This window comes from Corvus cornix, chromosome 18, assembly GCF_000738735.6.
Source record: "Corvus cornix cornix isolate S_Up_H32 chromosome 18, ASM73873v5, whole genome shotgun sequence".
NCBI lineage: Eukaryota > Metazoa > Chordata > Aves > Passeriformes > Corvidae > Corvus > Corvus cornix.
Window position 1 is genome coordinate 10,403,099 of NC_046347.1, and position 22,304 is coordinate 10,425,402.

Genomic DNA, 22,304 nt, shown 5'->3' on the forward strand with positions numbered 1-22,304 from the left:
GACATTTATTACACAGAGTGGTGCTGGGATGCAAGGATAAAATCCAAGGCCCAAAGATATTTGTGCTGCCTGCAAAAAGCCCTTTCCACTTTTGCCAAAGCCCTCTTGTCAAGGCTGCACTAAAGGGGCTGTAATTACCTCTGGATCAATTATCAGGGAAATGGGGAAGGTTTGGGGTCAAGTCAGTTCCTGGTGTAAATCCTTTGGTTGCTTCATACTTATTGCAAAGCAGACCTTGAGCCTTTTTGAGAAAAACAATTGGAAAACTGCTGGACTCCCCAAAGTAGCATTTTTCTCACCAGTTCAAATGTGCTGAAAGGACGGGATTTTCTGTGAACTTTTCCCAAACAGTCTTGCCTTTTTTTTTTTTCTTTTTTTTTTTTCCTTCTCTTTGAGAGGGGGAGGAGTTGTGTCTAAAAAAACAAACCCAACCTGTCGTTCTCAACTCTGCCAACCTGTCAGTCCAGCCATGCAAGAAGAGAGGGAGAGAGACAGAGGAAAAGAAAGGAGGGAGTGAAGCAGAGATTCTTTCAACCCCCAGCAGGACTTTAAGGTAAGGCCCATTTCTCACTTCCTTAATTGCTCTTTTCCCCGTGTTTGTACACGTAAACAGAAATTCTATTGCCTTAAAGAGCTTTAACTAACTAAACAACCTGTGTGGGGATAAACTGCTTATCTCGTTCGGCTGGAGGGGTATTTGGCGTGTAACCTGGCAGCTCGTTGGTGGTTGTTTGGAAGCACGGTTCGTGTGGCTGGGATTCAGCAGGACAGCGTTCATTTGAATATTAAAGAGAGGCAGAGCTCTGGTGTTGTTCGAGTCCATGTTCAGGGAGGGTGTTAAGCTGTGTAATTGCAGGGCTGAGCCAGGCTCTAATTACCGCAGATCAGGGTGAGAACTTGTCAGAGGAGGGAAACCCTTCCTCGCTGCCAGCTGCAGGGCTCTGACACCTTCCCCTGGAGCGTTCGGCATCGGCCTCTGCTGGGGATGGGATGTGAGACCACACAGACCGTGGGGCTGACCCTTTCTGTTCCTTTCTGTCCACTTCTGGAGGAGTTCAGCACCCTCTCATCACCAGAGGAGCAGCAAAGCTGCCCACAAGAATTCCTGAGTGAGGAGGGCAGAGCAGCACCGGCACTCTGGGCTCACTCCAAGGAAATTGAGGGTTGCAGACTGGGAGAAAGGGTGGCTGAAATGAGTCAAAAGGATCAGCCTGCCCCAGAGCCGGCCCTGGGAGCCTGCTCAGCGTTTGTTGGGATGGTTGGATGAGTGTGGGCGAAGCAGCGAAGGCCTGAGGAACAGGCATGGACACAACTTTGCTGGATGTGAGTGTCTGTGCAGGAGCACCTGTGTGACCTGTACCCAAATGTGTCTGTGCAACGAGCCTGCCGAGAGATTCTCCCCCTCCTACACCGTGAAAATCCACAAACAAACGTGAGGAAAAAAGGATCCCCCCCTAGAAACCCCTCTATTTCTGTATTTCTAAACCCTGAGCAAACATTTGAAGCTGTCCTAAAAGCTGCAAAACCTTTCTGAGGAGGCTGAGGATCTGGGAAGTTCACCCAGGAGGCAGAGCTGGGGCAGGATTTCCTTTCCTTGCTGTCTCTTTGGGGTTTTCAGTCCTGCAGCCATGGTGCAGGTTACCTGTCTGGTAAAGCTCCCCTGGCAGACAGAGCAAGCTGAAAGATGGCAGAGGGAGACAATGCAGCTGTCACTGAAAGGCTTGGAATGCCTTTGCCAGGGTTTTGGTTACACAATCCTGGCTTCTGCATCTTCCTGGTTGTCAGACTTCCTCAAATCCTTGGCCTTGGCCTGTGGAGCAAAGGTCTTTCCCATGGCAGTGGCCACCACAAGCCTGGAAATCCAGAGGGGATCCAGGCTGTGAGAGGTGCTCTGCCCAGATCAAAAAGCTTTGCAATGTCCTGGTGTTACATCATTTTCCTTTCTTCTGGGATTGTGTTCTCCTGGGAGCCCTGACTCATTCCCCGTGGGGATGGTGATACAGAGTGTGATTATAAACATTTAAAAAACAAACCCCCTTCTTTTATAGTGTTTTCTGTAGTATTGTTGTGAGCTTTCTTGCTAGAGCCAGAATGGAGAGGGAAGTGCTTTTTCAAGAAAATGTAGGAGGTGGAGAAGAGGAAGTGAATATTTAAGTATCGGTGAGGATAAACTCTCTTACTCCTAGTTACAGTAACAGAAGTTAGTCACTGAATGAAGGAAAGGAGGAAAATCAACTTTCATGGTCTGCAAAGACTTCACTGATGAACCTCACAGCACTTTTGCTTCTCTTCTCTTCTCTTCTCTTCTCTTCTCTTCTCTTCTCTTCTCTTCTCTTCTCTTCTCTTCTCTTCTCTTCTCTTCTCTTCTCTTCTCTTCTCCATCCCACACTCCATGACACTTCTGAGCATTTCTGACACGAGAGCAGACATTCAGTTGCACTCTCCTAATTCCTACCCTGGAAAAGGTGTGAATGCAGTGGACAATGAGATTGGTGCTGCTAAATCAGCTGAGCTCCGCAGAGCTCAGGCAGTTGATCTATTACCAACAAAACCAGGATTATTGCAGCACTTGCTGATGGATGGTTTGGCAGCGCTCAGCAAATGTCAGCTGATCAATCAGAGTTAACCAGCTGCAAACTCGCTAAATTCAGGCAATATCCAGGCAATCCGTATTTTAGATGGGCTTCATTAGTGTAGCAACCTCTCCGTTCTAGAAGTGTCAGAAATACCAGCCAAGTCCTCCCCAGGACTGCTGTACTCCGGAGGCAGAAAGGGCAGGGACTGATGGATTGGTTTCTAAAGAAAGAAAACTTTAGCAAAGGATGCATTGCCAGACGCGAAGGTTGAAATGTGAGCTGCCCCTGTGCCAACAGAGGTTCTGAACAGCTCGTGGAAAGGTCAGGTGGGAAACACTTCACGGTGAGACAGTTTCTGCCTTTCACCCGGATGCTGCTCCTTCACCTCAGTGTTCCCTGGCGTGACTGAAATTCTGGAGATGGGCTGATGCTCTGCCCCTTTTTCTTTCATTAGTCACCTTTCTTGCCCAATACTCTCCCCCCCCCGAGCTTTTGGTGAGAAAGTTTGGTAACAGAACTCCCCTTTCCAGTAATTCATTGTGCAATTAAACTGCCACGTGATAAATACAAACGAGCCCAACAAGCAAATACCGCCCCACATTTCTGTCTGCTTTTAAACCGGGTTAAGGGCTTGATTTGATTCTTCATCTTTTCATCTTCAGTTGTAAGAGAGGACTCGTCTGTCCTGTCTGGCAGGAGGCAAAGCTGTAATTCAAGAAGTCTCTGTGCTGCATTTCACAAGGAACTGTTCATTTCTTGTATTTTCCAGTCATGATTCCCTCATTGGTTCCTCTTTTTAAAGCAGCTAAATTCATGTTCTGAGGGTGCAGAGGGGGGAGGATAACCTTCAACTCCTCAACTCTTCGTGGTGACACAGTGGGGTGGGGAATTGGGAGAGTGGAGAGGGTTTCAGCCCTTAATTTCCTGTGGAAAAGTTCAGCAGAGGAACCACTGAATTTTGGGGTTCTTTTTGCTGTCGTGGTACAGGAGAGCAGGTCAACACTTCCCTGAGAAGAGCTAAGAACTGACATTTGATAAAAATCAACAGTCTGGCAAACAAACTGAAAAAAGAGGCAATTTTGGTGAACAACCATTTTTTCAGGCAAATTTTCCTCAAGGGAAAACCAAGAGAGGGGCTCACAGAGCTGTGTGAAGAGACTCATCTGGATAGAAGAGCAACACCAGCTGGAAATCTTCCACGTGTAATAAAGGCATCTCTATTCCTGAGACAACTTCACAAAGCATCTCTAGTTCCTTTTAAAATGTTCTCTCTCAAACTGGTGTCAAACTGGTCAAACTGGCACCGAATTCTGTGCGTGTCAGCACTGGGGCACTGGCTTGGAGTGGCAGAACCAGCATCACCTGGCCCTGCTCACTCTTGCCTTTACAGACCTGATCTTTGATGGCCAAGTGGCCCCTTTTGCTCTCCAGGAAATGCTGATCCCCAGCAGCCCTGGGAGAAAGAGCAATTTTCTACCTGGCTTTGTCCCACTCAAGGATGGATTGAGACAACTCTGAACCACAGAAATGATATTCATTTAATAAAAGCAGAGGCCATAAAACACAGGCCACTTTCCACCAGAAATCTCAACAGGGAAATTAATATATTTCTATTTCCCCTCCCAAGCCTTCAGCAGCTGTTTGACTATTCATTAAAATCCTTCTAGTTTTCCACAACGCAGTGAGGACTCTTTCCAGGAGCGGCCTGTGGTGAGATTTCCAGTGCACTCCTGCTTTGGATAGCCTAAGAATATTAATCTTTTCATGGTATTTTGTCACCACAACCAGTTATTCCACAAAGAAAGGAGGCAATTGGTGCATCATGCAGAAAACCCCAAGTAACCCTCCAACAACTCCCACGAGTTTCTGTTATTCAGGTCTCAGAAAGGTTTGATTTGGACTTTTTTCAGTGGGGATAAGTAATTAGTGCTTTGCTTTATCTACAAGGGTCTGTTCAAATGGAGTTCAGTGACTGGTGAAGCAGTTTTGGATGGAGGTGCGGTTGCCCTGGCAACAATCGGGAGTGAAATCAGAACCTTTTGAGCAGCCAGTGGAATGTGGTTCCACTTGGATGACAATAGGTCAGAGCATTTTAACGGGTAAAATGTAATCCAGTACAATAGGATTTATTGCCACTATGACATCAGATTGACACTATTCCTGCAAATTCTTCAGCTTGTGACAGAGCTCGGCTCAAATCTGCTCAGTGGAAAAACTTGGGAAATGCCGTTAATCATTTTGTTTTCCAAACCAACCAGAGCCTGTGTGTCCCAGGGGGTTGGGAGGAATATCTTCCAAGTGAGTGAAATCCAAGCTCCCTGCACAGAGCCCTAATGAGTGGCTGTCCTGGACACAAGGAATGGTTTTGAGAACTAAAGGCTCCTTTCTGCAGGGTGCTGAGCGTGGTGGCCCAAATCTGCTGGAGAACTTCCGCCCTTGCTTTATTTTATACCGCCAAAATAATTCCCAGTGATTTCCAGGATGGTAATTCAGGCTCTTAAACCTGATTGCATTTGCTGACAGACAAGACCTTGCAGGAGCAAGTCCTAAAGCAACAGTGGAAGAAAAGGTTCCCTGTTCAATGTGGAGGGGCAATATTTCATCCCTCCTGCTTGGACATTTTTCCAACTCCTGCAATAAGGATCCTTTTATTCTGGAAGATCCCAGAGTTCTGTCTAAACGGATACAATGCCCAGGACTAGGACAGGACAATGTGCTGCCTGCAGCTTTAAGGAAATGCAGGTTAGGGTGCCAAAATCTGTCCCTCTACCCTGAACCAAAGCACAGAAAGTTTGGCATCCCTTGGGATGTCCCTACAGACCTCTGCCACACATAGAAATCCAGAGCCACCTGTTTTGGTGACATCAGAAATGGCCCTTAGCACTCATTTCAAGTAGGTGGCCCTTGGACCTTTTACCAATTTTCCTTTCGAATCAATGGAGATTGTTCCCATTCATTTTTTAATAGGAAAAGCAGATTTTTCTCTCAGTCGTGACTGGTACCCTGCACATCCTTTCATTGTTGACTGGAGGCTTTTACAACAATAAAGCCCCAAGCTGGTGAGCTGTTCCTCTCCTTGGAATTCGTTCTGGAGAACAATCGAGCCAGACAATGACACAACCTGTTCCTTGTCTTCCTCAATGGGAAATGGGCTCTGAGCTTTGCGAGGCCATCCATAAACAGCCAAGGGTGTGGGAGGCGAGGAGTGACCTCAAAGGCGGGTTTTACACGGCAGAACAAAGAGATCTCCGAGCCTGATTGGAAAAACACCCCGAGAGCAAATTGATGGCAGAATATCATAATTATCAACACACGTCACGGCGTGGCTGGAGCCCCTGGCAGCTCCTTCAGACAGCAGGAGCAGAGTCCTGTGTGACTGCGGGGCCTTGGCAGCAGCGGGGACATCGGGGACATCGCTTCATCCCTCCAGCATTGCGATGGGCTGGAGGCTCATCCTCGCGGACGTTTGGGCCATTACTGCTCTCAGATCGCTTTCCCTTTGTTCCAGCACTCCTGGCCTCCTGCCAGCACCTCTGAGGTCGCTTTTTACTTCTCCTTAATCTGCGCTTTCCCTCCCGAGCGCAATCAGCCTCACAGTTGCTCCCATATTAAGACATCCGAGTGATGTTTTCTGGTTTTTTTTCTGTGGGAAACACCGCTTTGTGTTCTTCACAGACTTCACTTCCCGGAGATCCTCTCATTCCGAGGTGATGGAGCTTAGCACCATACGGAATGTTCCTGAGGAGGAATGCCGCCAGCCCGAGCTCGTGATTCGGGGCTGGGCAGGCCTTGGGAGTGATTTGGGGTTTCATTAATCACCTTTGGATTTGTGCGACTTCGGAAGGACTCTGGCTCTGAGCGGGAGCAAGTGATGCTGTAATTCCATTTGATTCAGTGAAAACGGGAGTAAGAATGACCCAGGGAAAATACAGGATACAAAATAGGATCAATCTCCCACTGAGGCTGCATACATCACCTCTGAATTTAATTTAATTTTGATAGCCGATCATTCATCCAACTCCCAACTAATCTGGGGACAGTGGCAGTAAATTTCAAACCAGAGGGTGAAATTCTCTTTAGCCACGCTCTTGTCTCTGGTGGCAGCACCCCTGTAAATTCACTGTATAATAAATGAGAGAGGCATTTATTTCACAGACCCACAGCACCTGTGAGGCCAAGTAGAAAAGTTGTCTCTCAAAACAATCTTTGGGAATTGCTTTGGCAATAAAATCAACCCTACTGCAGTTTAGATATCACTTTTTGTGTGTGGAGTGTTGACATTTGCAATGTAGCAGGTTTTTATTTGATGTATTTTTGTTAACATGGGCTCTGATAAGATCTGCTCGCTCCTTCACACTGTTTGCCTGGAGAGGTAAAACAGGAAAAACACGGCTGGCTGAGCAGCTCCGTGGCAAACAGCTTGGAACGGGCTCAATTCCCATTAAGCAGCTCCTTCACTCAGCAGTGCTGGGGGAAAACCTTCCACACAAAGGGAGACCACAGAGTCTGAGGTCCCAGGCCTTGAGGGGGACAAATCAGCCTCTGTGCAAGTCACAGGGAGGCAAAAATCTCATTTAAAACATCCCTACATTTAATTTTTTTATCAATGGCAACTTCTAGATACATGCTTCTTTTTTGTTTAGTTTATTTTTAAATAAGTGTTGTCATTTTTGGAAACAGATCAGTATTTTGGACAAAAAATAATATTAACTACCCCTGAGGCAGCTGAAGGATTTGCTGATAAATTCATTAATATAGGACTGAAAAAACCAATTTGTTGCATTCCTCCAGTGGTTTTTTACAAAGCCTTCACTGAAGATTTTGCCTTTCTGGCTCCAGTTTTAGGAAGATTCGCAGCAGGTTTATGTTCATTCTTATTATGTGCTTATATTTAAATATATGCATGGAGGTTTTCCTTAGATTTAAACCCAATATCTCAGCTCTTAGATAGTCGTTATCCCACATTCCTGGCCTGGGGCTCCTCTCCAGCCCTTCAGAAGCTGATTGAAGGCTCCATTCCTTGGGATTCCCACGGAAGAAGTTTGGGATTTGCCACCAAACCAGTTTGGCAAGGGCTGGTTTGACACAGAGTGGTTGAAAAATGGGTACAAAAATAAAGAAAATAGGAAATTACATTAATAATGCTGGTAGCAATCAACACAGATGAAATAAAGATGGTCAAGATTCAAAGGTTTTTCAGCAGCATGAAAAGAACCTTTTTAAAGTGGGCGAGGCAGATTGGAAAGGTCCTTCCCTGCAATTATTGCCACGTGCACAGGAGAGAAAGAACCCAGCTGTGGATACAAAAATGCTGTTAGCAAGACATTTTCCTGCTTCTTTCTAAGCCTGTGAGATACTTTTCTCTCTCACAAAGATAGTAGCAGAGTTCTATAAACACCTGTGACCTTGCAAAGCCTTGTTTATGGTACAGCAGAAAAATATTTTGACAATGGATGTTTTAGGATTTTAGCCAATCACCCCAAGGGGGGGCTGATCCTTTGTCCAATTAGACTGTGAAGAAAAAAGTCTATAAAAGAGTTTGTGAAATAATTAAATAAATCAATCTTGCTGCACAATTCCTGCCTGCTGGATCTCCTCTCCTCCCTACGGCTGCGGGATACAGTAATACCCAGCAAGGAAAACCTTCCCTCAGTTACCTCTGAGAACTCAGAATGCTCCCAAATACAACTCTAAAGAGCAGAAGAGTGGGAAGACGTGAAAAGAAAAATAGGATTAGATGTGAGAAATGCTGTTGCAGAGGTGATACATTGATCCAAAGAACGGGGAATTGCTGCGGGTAAGGACTCTCTGGTGCCGGTGGAAATATTGAAAAGGATCTTAAGGATGAAGATCTGAATCTGGCTGTGGATGGAGTAGAGAGGTGGAAGTTTAAACTGGAGTCAGAGACGATGGGTAAAGCTCATCCCAGGAAATATTTGATGTGCACAATCATTAAAGTGCAGGCCTGGCATGAATGATCGATTTAGGGTCAATGTTTCCATCTTTAGAGGAATGAGTAACTCATCCGAGGATGTTTTAAAAATGGGGGAGAAGAGAGGTTTAAAGGGATATTCTGCCTATCTTAATATTGCTTAGAATCCTATTTTTTGCATCCATAGCTCCCTCAGGTGATCAGGAATAAGCTGTGGGACAGGTTCAGGAGACCAAAAATGAAGTTATTCAATCTGAACACGGAGGTTAAAATAAAATTCTGGAATATAGGGCCCAAACACACACAGCTACCCATGTTTTTCCACATTATTTCAATTATCTGGCTTGCAGAACACCAAGATTCTGTAAATCAGAGTGTTGGGCTTGGGAAAGGAATGACAGTGGAATCCAAGAGTGGCCAGCACCATGCTGAGAGTCAGCTCTGAGGAAATAACTCCTGGGTTTCAGGATGATCTCCCTTTCCAGGCCACAGGCAGCCCTGCTGAGACAGGGGAGGATGGAGGGATGGAGGCAGGGATGGATGGATGCATGGATGGATGGATGGATGGAGGAACGGAGGGATGGACAGACCAATGTCTGCTCCACAAGGTGTTTAAAGTCAGCTCTGAGAAAATCATCCCAACCCTGAATTTCCTCCAGAACTCCATGGAGTTAAATGACAATATGGAAACTCATAACTCTGCCAAAGTCTGCGAACCAAAAAAAAAAGGGAGCGAAGGTTTAACAAAGCCCGGGTTTCTTAGAAAGTGCTGCTGCAATTCCAGCAGGCCAAGCCAATCCCGAGGTGGATGCTGCCTGTGGTGATACTGAGAAACCCAAGTGCCAGCTGGGATCCAGAGCAGGAGATCAAACACAACCCCTGTGCTGCCTTCAGCGGGGTTTGGATCAGCCCCCTGAGCTCTGAGAGCATTTAATCCGCTTCACAGGCCGGCTGAGAAATGTGGTGACATCCACAGCCCAGCAAATGTGCTTTGGTTTGGATGAGGGGCCGGAAACTCGGGGTGCTCTGGAGGACTCTGGGCTTTGGCTGGGGATAGAGAATGGAGAGGAAAATCAGATTTGGGTGGAAAATCATATCAGAGGTGGATTTCTGCTTTATCTGTGCTCCCAAATGAAAGGACAGTCACATGAAGCTGCTCAGAAAAGCAAACAGTGGTTCCTGACCCCAGTGCTGATGGATAAATTGACTTCCTGAAGTTCAGTATTTGACTGCCTGCCTTATCTGTGTCACTCACAGTTTTCTGGTGCTTTTCCTAAAGAGAAAAAAGCACTGACACATTGTTTGACTTGACACTCAGCTGTATCTCAACCTTTCTTTAATTTAGGAATGAGTTTGAAAGTCTGAGTCAGAAGTTTTTGGTGGTATTTCCTAAAAAATTCAGTCATAGTGGATGTGATTAATTTTATTTGCATATTTTTTTTGTTTTTTTTTCAATTCTCCTTCCCATTTCCTCAGAGAAATAATGGAAAATGATGTTTTCACTGTTAGACTTGATGTTAGTTCTGAAAACGTAAAGGCTTTGGTGATTTAATTGGCTTTTGGGATATTTTTTTAGGTGGGATGAGGCAGTTTCTGAGTGTTAGAGCAGAATTCCTGCTGAGGTCAGTGGCCTAAAGTTGGGATCAGTGGTGACTTGAAAGTGTTCCTGTCTCCCCTGCCTGTTAATAAGTGATGTCAAGCTGGACCTCAGGGAACTTCCTACAAGGATTGGGGAAGAAAAATCCTAAATCAGAGATCCTCAGGCTTCCTGCTCGCATATTCCCTCCCGATCTGTTGTACGGAGCTCACTCGTGTTCACTTGGGAGTCAGATTTGTTCTATTCCTGTAAAATGCAGCAACAAAGCATCTGCTCCAAACTCCGTGGACACCAGCACAGGGATTCCCGCCTGGGAGCTGCAGCCTTTGGGATTGGCAGGATCAGGATTTGCACAGGTGATCTCAGAGCTTCTCTGACCTTCTTGGTGATAGCCAGGTCACCTTCCCTTCTCTGGGGTGCAGAACTGGGAGCACTGAGCCCCACAGGAATGCCAGAGGTCGATCTGCCCTGTCTGCACCTTTGCTATTCCACAGACTGGAATAAGGCACACAGGAATATTGGAATATCCCTGGATAAGGGACCCAGCTGAGATTACAGTGCCTCCAAGTTGTGCTGTCCCAGTGCACTTTCCTGGCTCCTTGGTTTCTAGCAGACAGGAAGGAGAGGAGTGCGCTGCCTGCCTCAGGAAGCAGAGCTGCACAGGGCGACGTACAGGAAGCTGTTCCTGAGACTGGAAGAACCCTTTTGGAATAGCAGCTCCTGCCTGCCCCCAGATTCCCAGATTATTAATAACCTGTTGTGTTTTGGGAAGGGACAGAACAGCAAATAAGGGAGCTGAGGGTGTTGGCTCCGTTAAACGAGTGCTCAGCACTCTCTGATCTCGTTCTGTCATTGTTCCTGACCTGCCACTCACCTACTGCTGAACGCATTAATTCATTAATGACATCATGGCTATTCAGAGCTGCAACAAACTGTTCTGCTCCTGGCAACAAGGGCCGGGGGGGAAAAGTTCCTCGAGGAATTTTGCTGTGGCTCTGAAGGCGGAGGGAAATCCATGAGGTGCAGCATGGGGTGGATGGGAATGAAGCTTCCTTGGGCGTCAGGGCAGACACCCGTGTGTCAGGGGAGAAGGAAGTGCTAATTAGTGCTGGCACTGGTATTTGATTGCCTCACAGCTAATTTGCATTAAAGCCCGGGGGCCTGCTGAATTAAGGAATAGGTTGGTTACTGATTTCCAAAGGGAGAAACCTGGATACAAAATAAATTTTTCAGCTGTTCCATCTCTGCATGGCTGCCCCATCCCTGGAAGTGTCCAAGGCCAGGTTGGACGGGGCTTGGAGCACCCTGGTGCAGGGGAAGGTGTCCCTGCCCATGGCAGGGGTGGAACAAGATGATCTTTAAGGTCCTTTCCAACCCAAACCGTTCCATGATTTTCAGTTCTAGGATGTGTACCAACTGTACCGCCTTTAAGAACTGAAACTACAGGAACTTGAGCAGAAATGGAGACCATCTGGTCCTGTCAGCTCAATATGAAAATTCACATGGCTTTCAGCTGATGGGAAGAGAACCAGGAGGAGGAATTTCCAGGCAGGAGTGGGAATTTCCAGGCAGGAGGGGGAATTTCCAGGCAGGAGGAGGGGATGACGGTGGCCCTGGGGGGATCCAGCTGCCCCATTCCAGTGTGGGATACACGGCAGGGTCACCTCTGAGGCTTGGCTCAGGTGCTCCTGGTCACTCTCTTTCCCTGCTGGGCCATCCCAGCTCAGCCCCAGTTCAGGTTCAGCCGTAGTGGGGCAGCCTGGGGCCCCTGCACCCACCCAGCCCCGCGCGAGGGGAGGCTGAGCTGGGATTGCTGTGCCCAGTCCCTGCTGGGTCCGGTCCCATCTGGGCAAGAGCTGCTGGGAGCTGAGGGTTAAGAAGAGGAAGAGACTCCCCAGAGGGAACAGTTTTAGGTTTCCCTCCTGCCAAAGCGTCTGGGACAAAGAATGGCAGCGAGGCCCCAAATCAAGAGCCTCGAGTTGCCAGCACTTTCCATCTCTCCCGGTATTTCAGTGTTTCCACTGCTGGCTCCTGGCTACAGCCGTGCAGTGCATACAGGGCAAATAAATCAAAATAGACATTTGCAGCTTTCTATGGATTTTGGGAATTGCTCTGAGTGGAAAGCGGGGAGCTGCTTCCATTTAAGCCCATCCTGTGGCTCTGAAATGGGGAACCAGCCTTCACCAAGGAGCAGCTTCCACTCTGTCTTGCCTGACTTTAAGAGGCCAAACTTCTTCATTTTTGTTTTCACTTTTTTATTGGTTTTGTTGTAAGCAGATCCGGTTTCACTTAGATGAATTAAATGTCAATATATCTGTTGCTGTGCCTTGTTCCAGTGGGGATCACGGCCCCACTGCGTGACTCAAAAACATCTGCAAAGCTCTGCTGCTCTTTGGTGCCTGTGTCTGTTCTTTAAAATGCTCAGTAAACACTTTGATATTGATTCTTTAGCTCTCTGTCTGTATGGAGCCATTGACTAAGAAGTCTAAGAAATAAACAACATTTTGCTCTGAGTTGGGTGTGTTAGAATCAGAATGGTTTGGGTTGGAAGGGACCTTCAAGATCATCCAGTTCCAACCCCAGTGTTTTCTTTTCTTTCTGTACTTGCAATGTTTTCTTCTGCTGTTGAGAGGATTTTGTACAAAAAATTCTGGAGGGGACAGGGGTCACCTGCAAGGTGATGTCTGCAGAGCTGTGGGCTGCAGGCTGATGGAGCCCTTGGTGACCTGCAGCACTCATTTGTCTCAGCTGAAGGGATGTGAAAAACAAAATTTTTGCTTTCAAGGGAAAGCTGAGCCTTTTAAAAGCTTCACTCTGGTGGCATCCAAGATGTCACTGTGGATGTGAGATTGAAGCTCCCTCTGGGATGTGCTCCACCTGTAAAGGCAGCACCACTGGAATGCTCCTGGTCATGCTCTGTTGTGGGAACCCCTCTCCTAAATCCCTGCTCCCCCAGGTCTGACTCTGGGCTCAGTTTAGGGGGTTTTGTGCTCCCTTTCCCCGTGTAGAGCTGCCTTCAGTGACCTGTGGGGATCTGAGTTGACAAACATTAAATATGTTGGCTTAAACTGACAGAGGGCAGGCTTGGATGGGATACTGGGAAGAAATTTCTCCCTTTGAGGGTGGGCAGGCCCTGGCACAGGGTGCCCACGGAAGCTGTGGCTGCTCCTGGATCCCTCGCAGTGTCCAAGGCCAGGTTGGACTTGGAGCACCCTGGGATAGTGGAAGGCCGGATCAGAAGCAGAAGGGTTGGCTGTGGGTACCAGAAGAAGTCCCTTTGCAACAAAAAGAGTGAAAGGAAGGAAGGAAAGAGAGAAGAAGGAGCCTTAATGTTGTCCTGCAATAGATTTATTTAGGTTTTGTGGGTGGTGGATTTTTTTAAAGGAACGACTACTGTAGCCAATTCCAAAGCCGCTCCAAAGGTTCTGACTTGTCACATTTCTGGTCTCTGAGCTGAAACCCTTCCAGGGTTACACAACAATGACTAAAACTGGAAACCTTTCAGATCATTTCCAAAATGAAGCAGGAAACTGAGGTGATTGCTAAAGCAACACTGGAGAGAGAGAGAGACACCACTTCCATGTGTGGGGGTGAGAATGAGCACCCAGTTTAATTTGGAGATTTTGGGGTTGTTTTCTTCTTGATTTAATCTCAGAACAGAATTATCCTGGAACCCAGATCTTCACATTGTTTTGCTTAATGTTTTACAAACAGGCTGTTGACTGAAGTTGTCACCGAACAAAAATTCACCCCTATTGTTTACATAATGGGAAAAGAGAGTCATAAAAGGGGTGTAGCAGCAATTTGTTAGGTATTAGGTTATGGTGCAAGAGGGATTATCCTCACAAAGCACTGAGCCCTAAACTCCAAATATCGGGATTAAATTGACAATTACATCCAGTGAAAGTCTTTGAAAGGCTCAGCTTGATGCTCAGGGCTTTGAAGTGGCTGTTCCAAGGGAGCTGAAAATCAGGAGTTCAAGTTGTTCTGGCACAGCTGCTCTGCTCGAGAGGAACTACATGAAAATATAAATATGATAAGAAAATCTGCTCCTGCTGGTGTTTGCTTTGTGGCAGCTCTTCACTGGGTAGAAGAGGGTGCTGGGTTTGATCTGCTTCTGCCACTGCACTCCTTTATGACCTTTGAAATACAGGAATTTCCTCCCGTATCTGATTGGGGTGATGTTTTTAGACAATACCAGTTTGGGGGTTCACTGTGCAGCCCCCTGAACACAGATCTCTGGAGCAGTTCTGTATCCCCCTGAGCACTTCAGGATCCAACACAGTAAAATCCTGGCCTTGGCTGAGATAATGAAGCACTGTTAAGAATTGATTAAGAATTATTCTGGTTTCTGACCTCTGAGTCTGATACATTTATTCTTTAGAACAACTCTCTGCCATTTACCCTAAAGAAATCTTCGAGATTTCTCAGTTTCTGTCTTCCTGCTTGGCTTCACTGCTCCATTTTTATCTCTGACAAACTTTCATTTGGAGGGGGGAAATACATTTATAAGAACGGAGAGCAAAAGTACTGTGAACATCAGCAGGGCTGCAGCGCAAGGGGAGGCTCACGATGTGCACAAACATGCCCAGAAGTCCAGGAAAAAACCCACAGAAAGTAAAAGCAAGACAGAAAAGAGGGAGGGTTTATGTGTCAGCATTAGGGGAAGGTGAAAACGCTTCCTGGCAACATCTGAGAGTCATTTGCATCAACAGATCTTGAGCTTTAGTGAGTAGAGAATGTTTTTAAATCCTCCTCCACCCCCTTTGTTAATCTTTAGCAGGTAACAGGACCTCTCATGGAATCGTGTGGCTTTCTTAGGGATGTGTCGGATATTTCCAGTTGGGAAAATCAGCTTTTTGAAATTACTCTAAGGTTGAAGCTTATCAGTCTGGCTGGGAGTCTGTGGTTTGGTAATAATTTGGTCGTAATCAGAGTCTTCAGAGTATTCTGCGGCAGTCAGAGTGCCTCAGCAGAGGGAGGGAGGAACAGCTGCGTTCCCAACTTCCCTGTCCCTGTCTGGAACAGGGAAATCACGTGTCTGTTAACGGTGTCCCCAGGAATGAGGGACAGATCCTAATCCTGACTTACAGAATCCATGAACACTGAAGGGTGGGTCTTTGGACCTGAACGTTCTGAGCAACATCAATGTCAAAGAGTTATTAATTATGATGCATGATCGTTAATTGTGATTATTATTGCACTCGAGAGACTTGAAGAGGTGGCCTTGAAAAGTGCAGGTTTGGCTTATCTTCAGGCACACCCAGAATACTGGGCAACATTTTTCGATGCTTTGGAGTGGCTGAGGGGGTTATTTCCCGAGATTTCTGATCACCTGGGGCAGTCCCCACTGGGCAGTTTGGGGTTTTAGGTCACCTGGGGCAGTCTCCACAGGGCAATACCAAATTCTTCCGAGAAATCCAATTTTCAACACGACCAAGGTCCTGGGGGCAATCCTGGTCTGGTAACCTTGCTCTGCGCTGGTTCTTTTTTCCTCTATCCAGCTCCAGGGCTGGATATTTGGTTTTGGTTTAGGGAGCTCTGCAACACATTCCCCTTCTTATTGCAGACATACTTTGGATTGTTTTGGAAAATCCCAACCTGTTCCATGGCTTCTTATGCCAGCCAAAAACTCATCTCAGACATCCATGGCAGTATTTGTATAACTGCAACGTGTATTTAGGAGAGACCCTTGTAGAGTCAGAGCTCCTAAAACAAGGCCCATCCCCATCAAAGTTGTCTCCTGGTTGTGACAGACGACCAGCAGATCAGAGCGGCCTTTACCCCGTTGCTCTGTGTGTCACAATCCAAGGTTCTTCCCACCAAAATCCGAAGGTGGTGCCAGCAAAACACAATTTTGGAAATCAGATGATTTTCTGATGGCAACAGCGGAGAGTGGAATTCACTCAGGAGCCTTGGATTCATGAAATTGAGTCCCCTTTAGAGTCCTGCAATGTTTGGAAGTGTTTTCACGGAACTCTGGTTTGAACCAGTCAATAAGAAAACTGCTAGAATCATGGAGTCATGGAATATTAGGATGGAAGGGATGAAGGATCACCCAGCCCAGCTCCTGGCCCTGCCCAGACCCCCCAACAACCCCACCCTGGGCATCCCTGGCAGTGCTGTCCAAACGCTCCTGGAGCTCTGGCAGCCTCGGGGCCGTGCCCATTCCCTGGGGAGCCTGGGCAGTGCCCAGCACCCTCTGGGGGAAGAACCTTTCCCTGATACCCAACAAAACCTCCCCTGGCACAGCTCCAGCATTCCCCGGGTCCTGTCCCTGTCCCAGGGAGCAGAGATCAGAGAAGCCCCTCATGGCAAAGCCCTACAAATGTTTTTATTTAAGATTATACTGGCTCCTGGTTACAATTCGCTTCATTTTCACACCTCACGTTATGAGGTCCTTCAAACAAAACAAACAAACAACCCTCAACAGTTTCCAGTTTTTGTTTGTTATTAAATATGACTTCGAAAATGTTGGGTCAAGCATCCTCAATAGACCAGGCTGCAGTGTTTGTTTAAAACTCTGAGCAAAGCAAGTCATATGAATGTTTCCAAAGACCCTATTCCAAGAAGTATTTTTGGAAGCATTAATGTTGTGTTTTTTAATGAAGGCCACATTCTGAGGCTACGACACCATATGTCACATTCATTTCTGGGCTGGAAAAAAAAAAAGGAAAAAAAAAGAGAAAAAAAGAAATGGAAACTATGTTTGGCTTTTAAGTGTTTTTGGATGAATGTCTCTGCATGCTTGTCATTGTTCCTTGGATGAGAGGAGAGTTCTTGGGCTGTTAATCCAGTCCATCCAATATATTTTACACTCCATGGGCCTGACTCTCCTCTGCCTGGAAGTGTGTGCAGTCATTTCTGCTCAGGCAAAGGGACTGAAGACCTGAGGAAAAAAATTCCCCCGGGAGAGTTGGTTTTTCTGAAATTCGCTTTTCTTAAACTCATTTTCCATGGAGTTGTTGGCTCCATTGAAAACCTACATCCGAACTCTGAAACCAGCTTAAAAATGGGAAAAGTGCTCGTCATTTTTCCATCGAGAACTTGCTGTTTCTGGAGGAATAATGACAGGTTTCCCACAAAAATATTAGGGTTTTTTTTTCCTTTAGGAATATCAGTTAGAAGCATGAAATTGGCAAACAATTGGAATTGTTCTGCTGTGTCCCCATCACTTCTGACTGGTTTTGTGTCAATGGTTGGGATGTCGTGGAATGAGCTGGAGACCTGCAGGAAAAGGATTTGCCTTTTTAAATGCCGTGTTTTTAATTGGATTCCAGGTGATGAGGAAATTCAATTCCATTTCTAAGGTAACTCTTGTTATTGGTCACTAAATATGGCCCAGCACTGGTGCTGCTCAGTTCTTCTCTGCTCTGACCAAGGAATCTCCTAATCCACGTCACTTCCTAAATTTGTGTCACCCACAACTTCCATTAACACCCTCCATGTTTGTTTCAAACTCATTAATCAAGATTTAAATAGTCTTGGCAGCTGGATTTTTTTTTGTTTGCTTTAAGGAACCGTTTCAGAAGCTTTCCAGGACCTCAGAGAGGTTTCTTTTTTCATTTGAAATGTAAATAATTTTCTCCAAATTGAACAAACATGTCTGTGTAGCACCAGCCCAGTCAAGTTCACTTCCATGAACAGGTTTTTCTATGCTGAAACATAAATAATGGTGAATGATCATCTGTTTGATTAATTTTTTGGTTAAAACACACCATCACTGCATTTCCCTGCCCATGAGACTGAAGTTTTACCTCTAAATAAAGGGGTTTTCCCAGTTTTTTTTCTAATGGAGGAAAACAAGGAAAATTGCAAAGAACAATTCATTACCTCCAATATTTGGCCAAATTTAAGTGGTTTGTGCCACTCCTGTGACTGCTCAGGGGAGCTCACCCTGCTTTTAATGTTGTTTCATGGGATCATTAACTGAGTTACTCACAATGGGGTCACCACAAAGGTTTTGATTTCTCTTTTCATCTACAGACCAAATTTTAGGGTTGATAAGGGCATTTCCAATGGATTGGATTTTTAGCTGTCTCATATTTCCAGGCCTGGTTTTGAGCAAAGATCTGTAATGGATGCCACGGCCTGTACCCTTCCAAAAATTACCTGTGGTGGCCACAGAGTGAACATGTTCAGATTTGGAAATTCAAATGAAAATAGACTTTCTCTTTCATTTCATAGATTTCCAATGAACAAAGAAAACAACCCCTGGGACCTTCTGTAAGCTGAGGCAGAGATGAGGAAGATGAATGAGCAGAGCGGCTGCTACAGGCCTGTGAATGTCCAGGGAAACAAGGTCAGTAACCGTGGCACCTGTCGGGAAAGCCCGGAAAAGGAGGTGAAAAGGCTGCAGAAGAGATTTCTCCACAAGGATGGCAGCTGCAACGTCTACTTCAAGCACATCTTCGGAGAGTGGGAGAGCTACATGGTGGACATTTTCACCACGCTGGTGGACATCAAGTGGCGCCACATGTTTGTGATTTTCTCCCTGTCCTACGTGCTCTCGTGGCTGTTCTTCGGCCTCGTGTTCTGGCTGATTGCCGTCCAGCACGGGGACTTGTTCAGCGACGAGGAAGTCACCCCCTGCGTGGCAAATGTGCACAGCTTCACGGGAGCCTTCCTTTTCTCCCTGGAGACCCAGACCACCATCGGGTACGGGTACCGCTGCGTGACTGAGGAGTGCTCGGTCGCCATCCTCATGGTGATCCTGCAGTCGGTGCTGAGCTGCATCATCGACACCTTCATCATTGGAGCAGCCTTGGCCAAGATGGCCACGGCCCGGAAAAGAGCTCAGACCATCCGTTTCAGCTACTACGCCGTGGTTGGGCTGAGGGACGACAAATTCTGCCTCATGTGGCGCATCGGGGACTTCCGGCCCAACCACATGGTGGAGGGCTCGGTGCGAGCGCAGCTGCTGCGCTACAAGGAGGACAAGGAGGGGAGGATGACCATGGAGTACAGGGACCTCAAGCTGCTCAATGACCAGATCATCCTGGTCACGCCAGTGACCGTCGTCCATGAGATCGACAGCGAGAGCCCCTTGTACGGCCTGGACCGCAAAGCTCTGGCCAAGGACAACTTTGAGATCTTGGTGACTTTTGTCTACACGGGTGACTCCACGGGGACTTCCCACCAGTCACGGAGCTCCTACGTTCCCAGAGAGATCCTGTGGGGCCACAGGTTCAACGATGTCTTGCACGTCAAGAAGAAGTACTACAAGGTGGACTGCTTGCAGTTTGAGGAGACCACGGAGGTGTACGCCCCTCACTGCAGTGCCATGCAGCTGGATCGCAAGGAGCAGGAGTGGAACCGTGCAGAGAAGACGCAGGAAAAACAAGCGGAGAAGTCAGCCCTGGAGATCAAGTCTAACCAAAAGTCCTTCAGTGCTGTTGCCCTCATCACCAGCTGTGAGGATCCAGAAGACCCAGTGAAAACTCCCAGCCAACATCCTGGAGAGGTTTCCTACAGGAAAGCAGCTGTGACCTTAAGCAGGCTCTCCATAGAGTCCCAAATCTAACTTTTCCTGCCGTTAAAACCCCTCCCAACAAATTCTTCCCTTGAGCTCCTCGAATACAAGCAGTGAACTCGTGTGCAGCAGTATTTATATCCCAGACCTCACTGACAGCGTGCCCACACTGTCCCACACTGTCCCACACTGTCCCACACTGTCCCACACTGCTGGGCTCTGCCTGCTGTGGGCACCAGTGACAGATCAGCTGTGGCATGAGGGAGCAGCTTCCCCTTGGGATGCCCAGGGAGCCCCTGCACTTGAGCAAGCCCCATGTGAACTTTCTTCCCCTGCAGGGACCAGGGTTGGCCATGCCCAGAGACAGAGAATGACCTTGGCAGGGCACACAAACCGTGCCCTGTGCCCTCCAGGTCAGGGGTTTCAAAGCTGCCTTGTTTGGAAAGCCCATTCCCAGTCCCTCCAAGAGGCTCTGAAGCTCCATTGTCCCAACAAATGATTCCTCAGAGGCAGCCTCATCCCAGAGCTCCTCTGGGGAATGTGTGGAGCTGTTATTTGTCGGACAATGGAATAACTGACCCCAGTGTTCCTGGGTGGCTTTGGACACCTATTTACACCCTGCCCAGTCCTGTGGGATCCACAAAGCTGGAGAGCTTTCATTTTGCTGGTCATGAGCCATTCCCTGAAGTGCTGCTCCCTCAGCAGCTGGAGGGATGCAGGAAGTAAAGAAAAAATCAAAACAAGACCTCCAGTTTTAAATTAGCAAAATCAGGTTGAGCCTTGAGGAGAAGATGATGTTTGGAGCAAGCTGTGCAATATTTTATATCAAATCCTCTTTCATTTCATTTCGTTTTTCTTTTTAGCGTGCTGCGCTTCTTTGCAAACACAAAGATCAATCTGGGGAACAAACAGGGTGATTTTGTCAAAATGAAAAATGTTTGTCTCGGATGGCTGTGTAAAAATGATCCTTCACAGAGAAATCCAGCAACTCCTCTGTCGGCTCAAACTGGGAAAAAAAGGAAAATGTTGATGCTCTGAAGGTGTCTGTGGCATGCAAGTTCCGTGCTCTGCACATCTCTGTAATTATTTCATGAGCAATGCCTCATCATGCTTTTGCCCCTGATGATTGCAGTTCATTTGCGTTGTGTTTAATTACCCTGCGAACGTAAAATAATCATCTCTGAGTTTGTGGGATTGATCTCACCCGACCTTAGCAGCAAAGAAATCCAGTGTTGGTTGCTGTCTGTTACTGGAACTCTTCTGTCTCCACAGGGGAGTCCATCCCACCTTCCTTGGGTTTTTAGGGAGCTGAGGGAAGCAGGATGAGTTTATCCTGGAAATGTTCATCCCTCTCCATTTATTGCTGAAGGAGATGAAACGACTGCTGTGGTAATGCTGCCTAACTTTAGGCTGCTAAAATTAGCTCTGACGAGTCATTCACATCATTCTGACTAATTAATTGGGTTTTTATGAGCTCATCATGTTTAATGAAGAAAAAATAGCCTGCTAAGTGTTTTTTTCCCCTGCAATTTACTCCATGTAGTAGTAGGATTGCTGGATTATTTTAATGTATTTCTCTTTTGCTAGCACTTGTCTCTGGATAAACGTGGTCCCTTTAGGTAAAACCAAAGCCTGGGGGGTGTTAGTTATTCCAAAACTCATTAATTAGCCTATTTTATGTGCTGATTCATCAGCAGCAACCACTTATAAGCGCAGTAAAAACCATCTTCTTGTATCCTGTCTTTAAACACTGGCAGACGTGGGGGAAACAGTGTAGAAAAAAAAGGAAAGGAATGTAGGAAAATGTAGGAAAATGTAGAAGGGTCTCAGTACTTCTGTGGTGTTGGAAAAAACATCACTGGGATTGAATAAAATAGAATATCACCTTCCAGACATGGGAATTAACCCTTCCACACCCCTCAGACCCTGGCTGGGATGCTTTTAGTCAAGGCAGGGCACCCCTTTTTGGGAAAGATGTGGAGCAATTGGAAGGGAATGTGGAGAACCTGGCAGTGAGGAAGGAGGGAAATGACTCAAGGTGTTTCAGTCCTAAAACGGGTTGGGAGGCAAAGAGCTCTAAAACCCAGAAATTGCAGTCAGAGGGAGGGAGGGACAGTCTGGGGCTGGGACAGGGTGGGACAGGAAAAGAGGGGCTGAAACTGGGGGGAAAGGGAGGGAAAATAATTAGGAAAAACTTAAAGAGGGTGAGGGTGACAGATGAGGGTGAGTGTGACAGACATGAGGGTTTGTAACCTCTGGGGTGGCTCTGGGGAACCTGATGGAGGAGGAAACAGGGTCAGGAGTGAGACAGAAGGGCCAAGCTGGAACTTCCCAAGCCTGCTGCTCTGTGATCCCGTGATTTCCACAAACAGGGAATGTCCCCCGTGGACACAGCTGAACTGCTCGCTTTGCCAGAGCTCACCCACGGTGTTTGCTTCACCGCAGAGTAAAGGTGCTCAGAGAGGTGAGACACTACTGAGATGAGTGGCCAAAATCCCCAAATTCCTTCTGAAGGTGCCACTTCCAGGTGCTGGGTGTGAAAGCAGCTCCTCCTCTGAAGATGAGAAGCTCAGCTGCCTTTCCCTCCCCAAGTTCTCTTCCCTGTGAGCCCCTGGAAAAAATTCTTCCTTTTGGAATGGCTTTGCTGGGAGTGAAAGTACCAGGAGCCTGATTTAGGCGTTTGTCCGGTGGTTTTTGGTACACAGAGACACAAATAATGGGTATGAA

The 22,304-nt window shown here is 46.9% G+C and overlaps 1 protein-coding gene across 1 annotated transcript; it reads left to right on the top strand.

Moving 5' to 3' along the window:
- The first annotated feature begins 235 nt into the window (after window positions 1–235).
- KCNJ16 (potassium inwardly rectifying channel subfamily J member 16) lies at window positions 236–20,752 on the top strand. The gene is made up of 2 exons (XM_010410062.3): window positions 236–553; window positions 18,293–20,752. The coding sequence occupies exon 2, from the start codon at window positions 18,348–18,350 to the stop codon at window positions 19,626–19,628; it is 1,281 nt and encodes a 426-aa protein (XP_010408364.1). The 5' UTR covers window positions 236–553; window positions 18,293–18,347; the 3' UTR covers window positions 19,629–20,752.
- The last annotated feature ends 1,552 nt before the right edge of the window (window positions 20,753–22,304 follow it).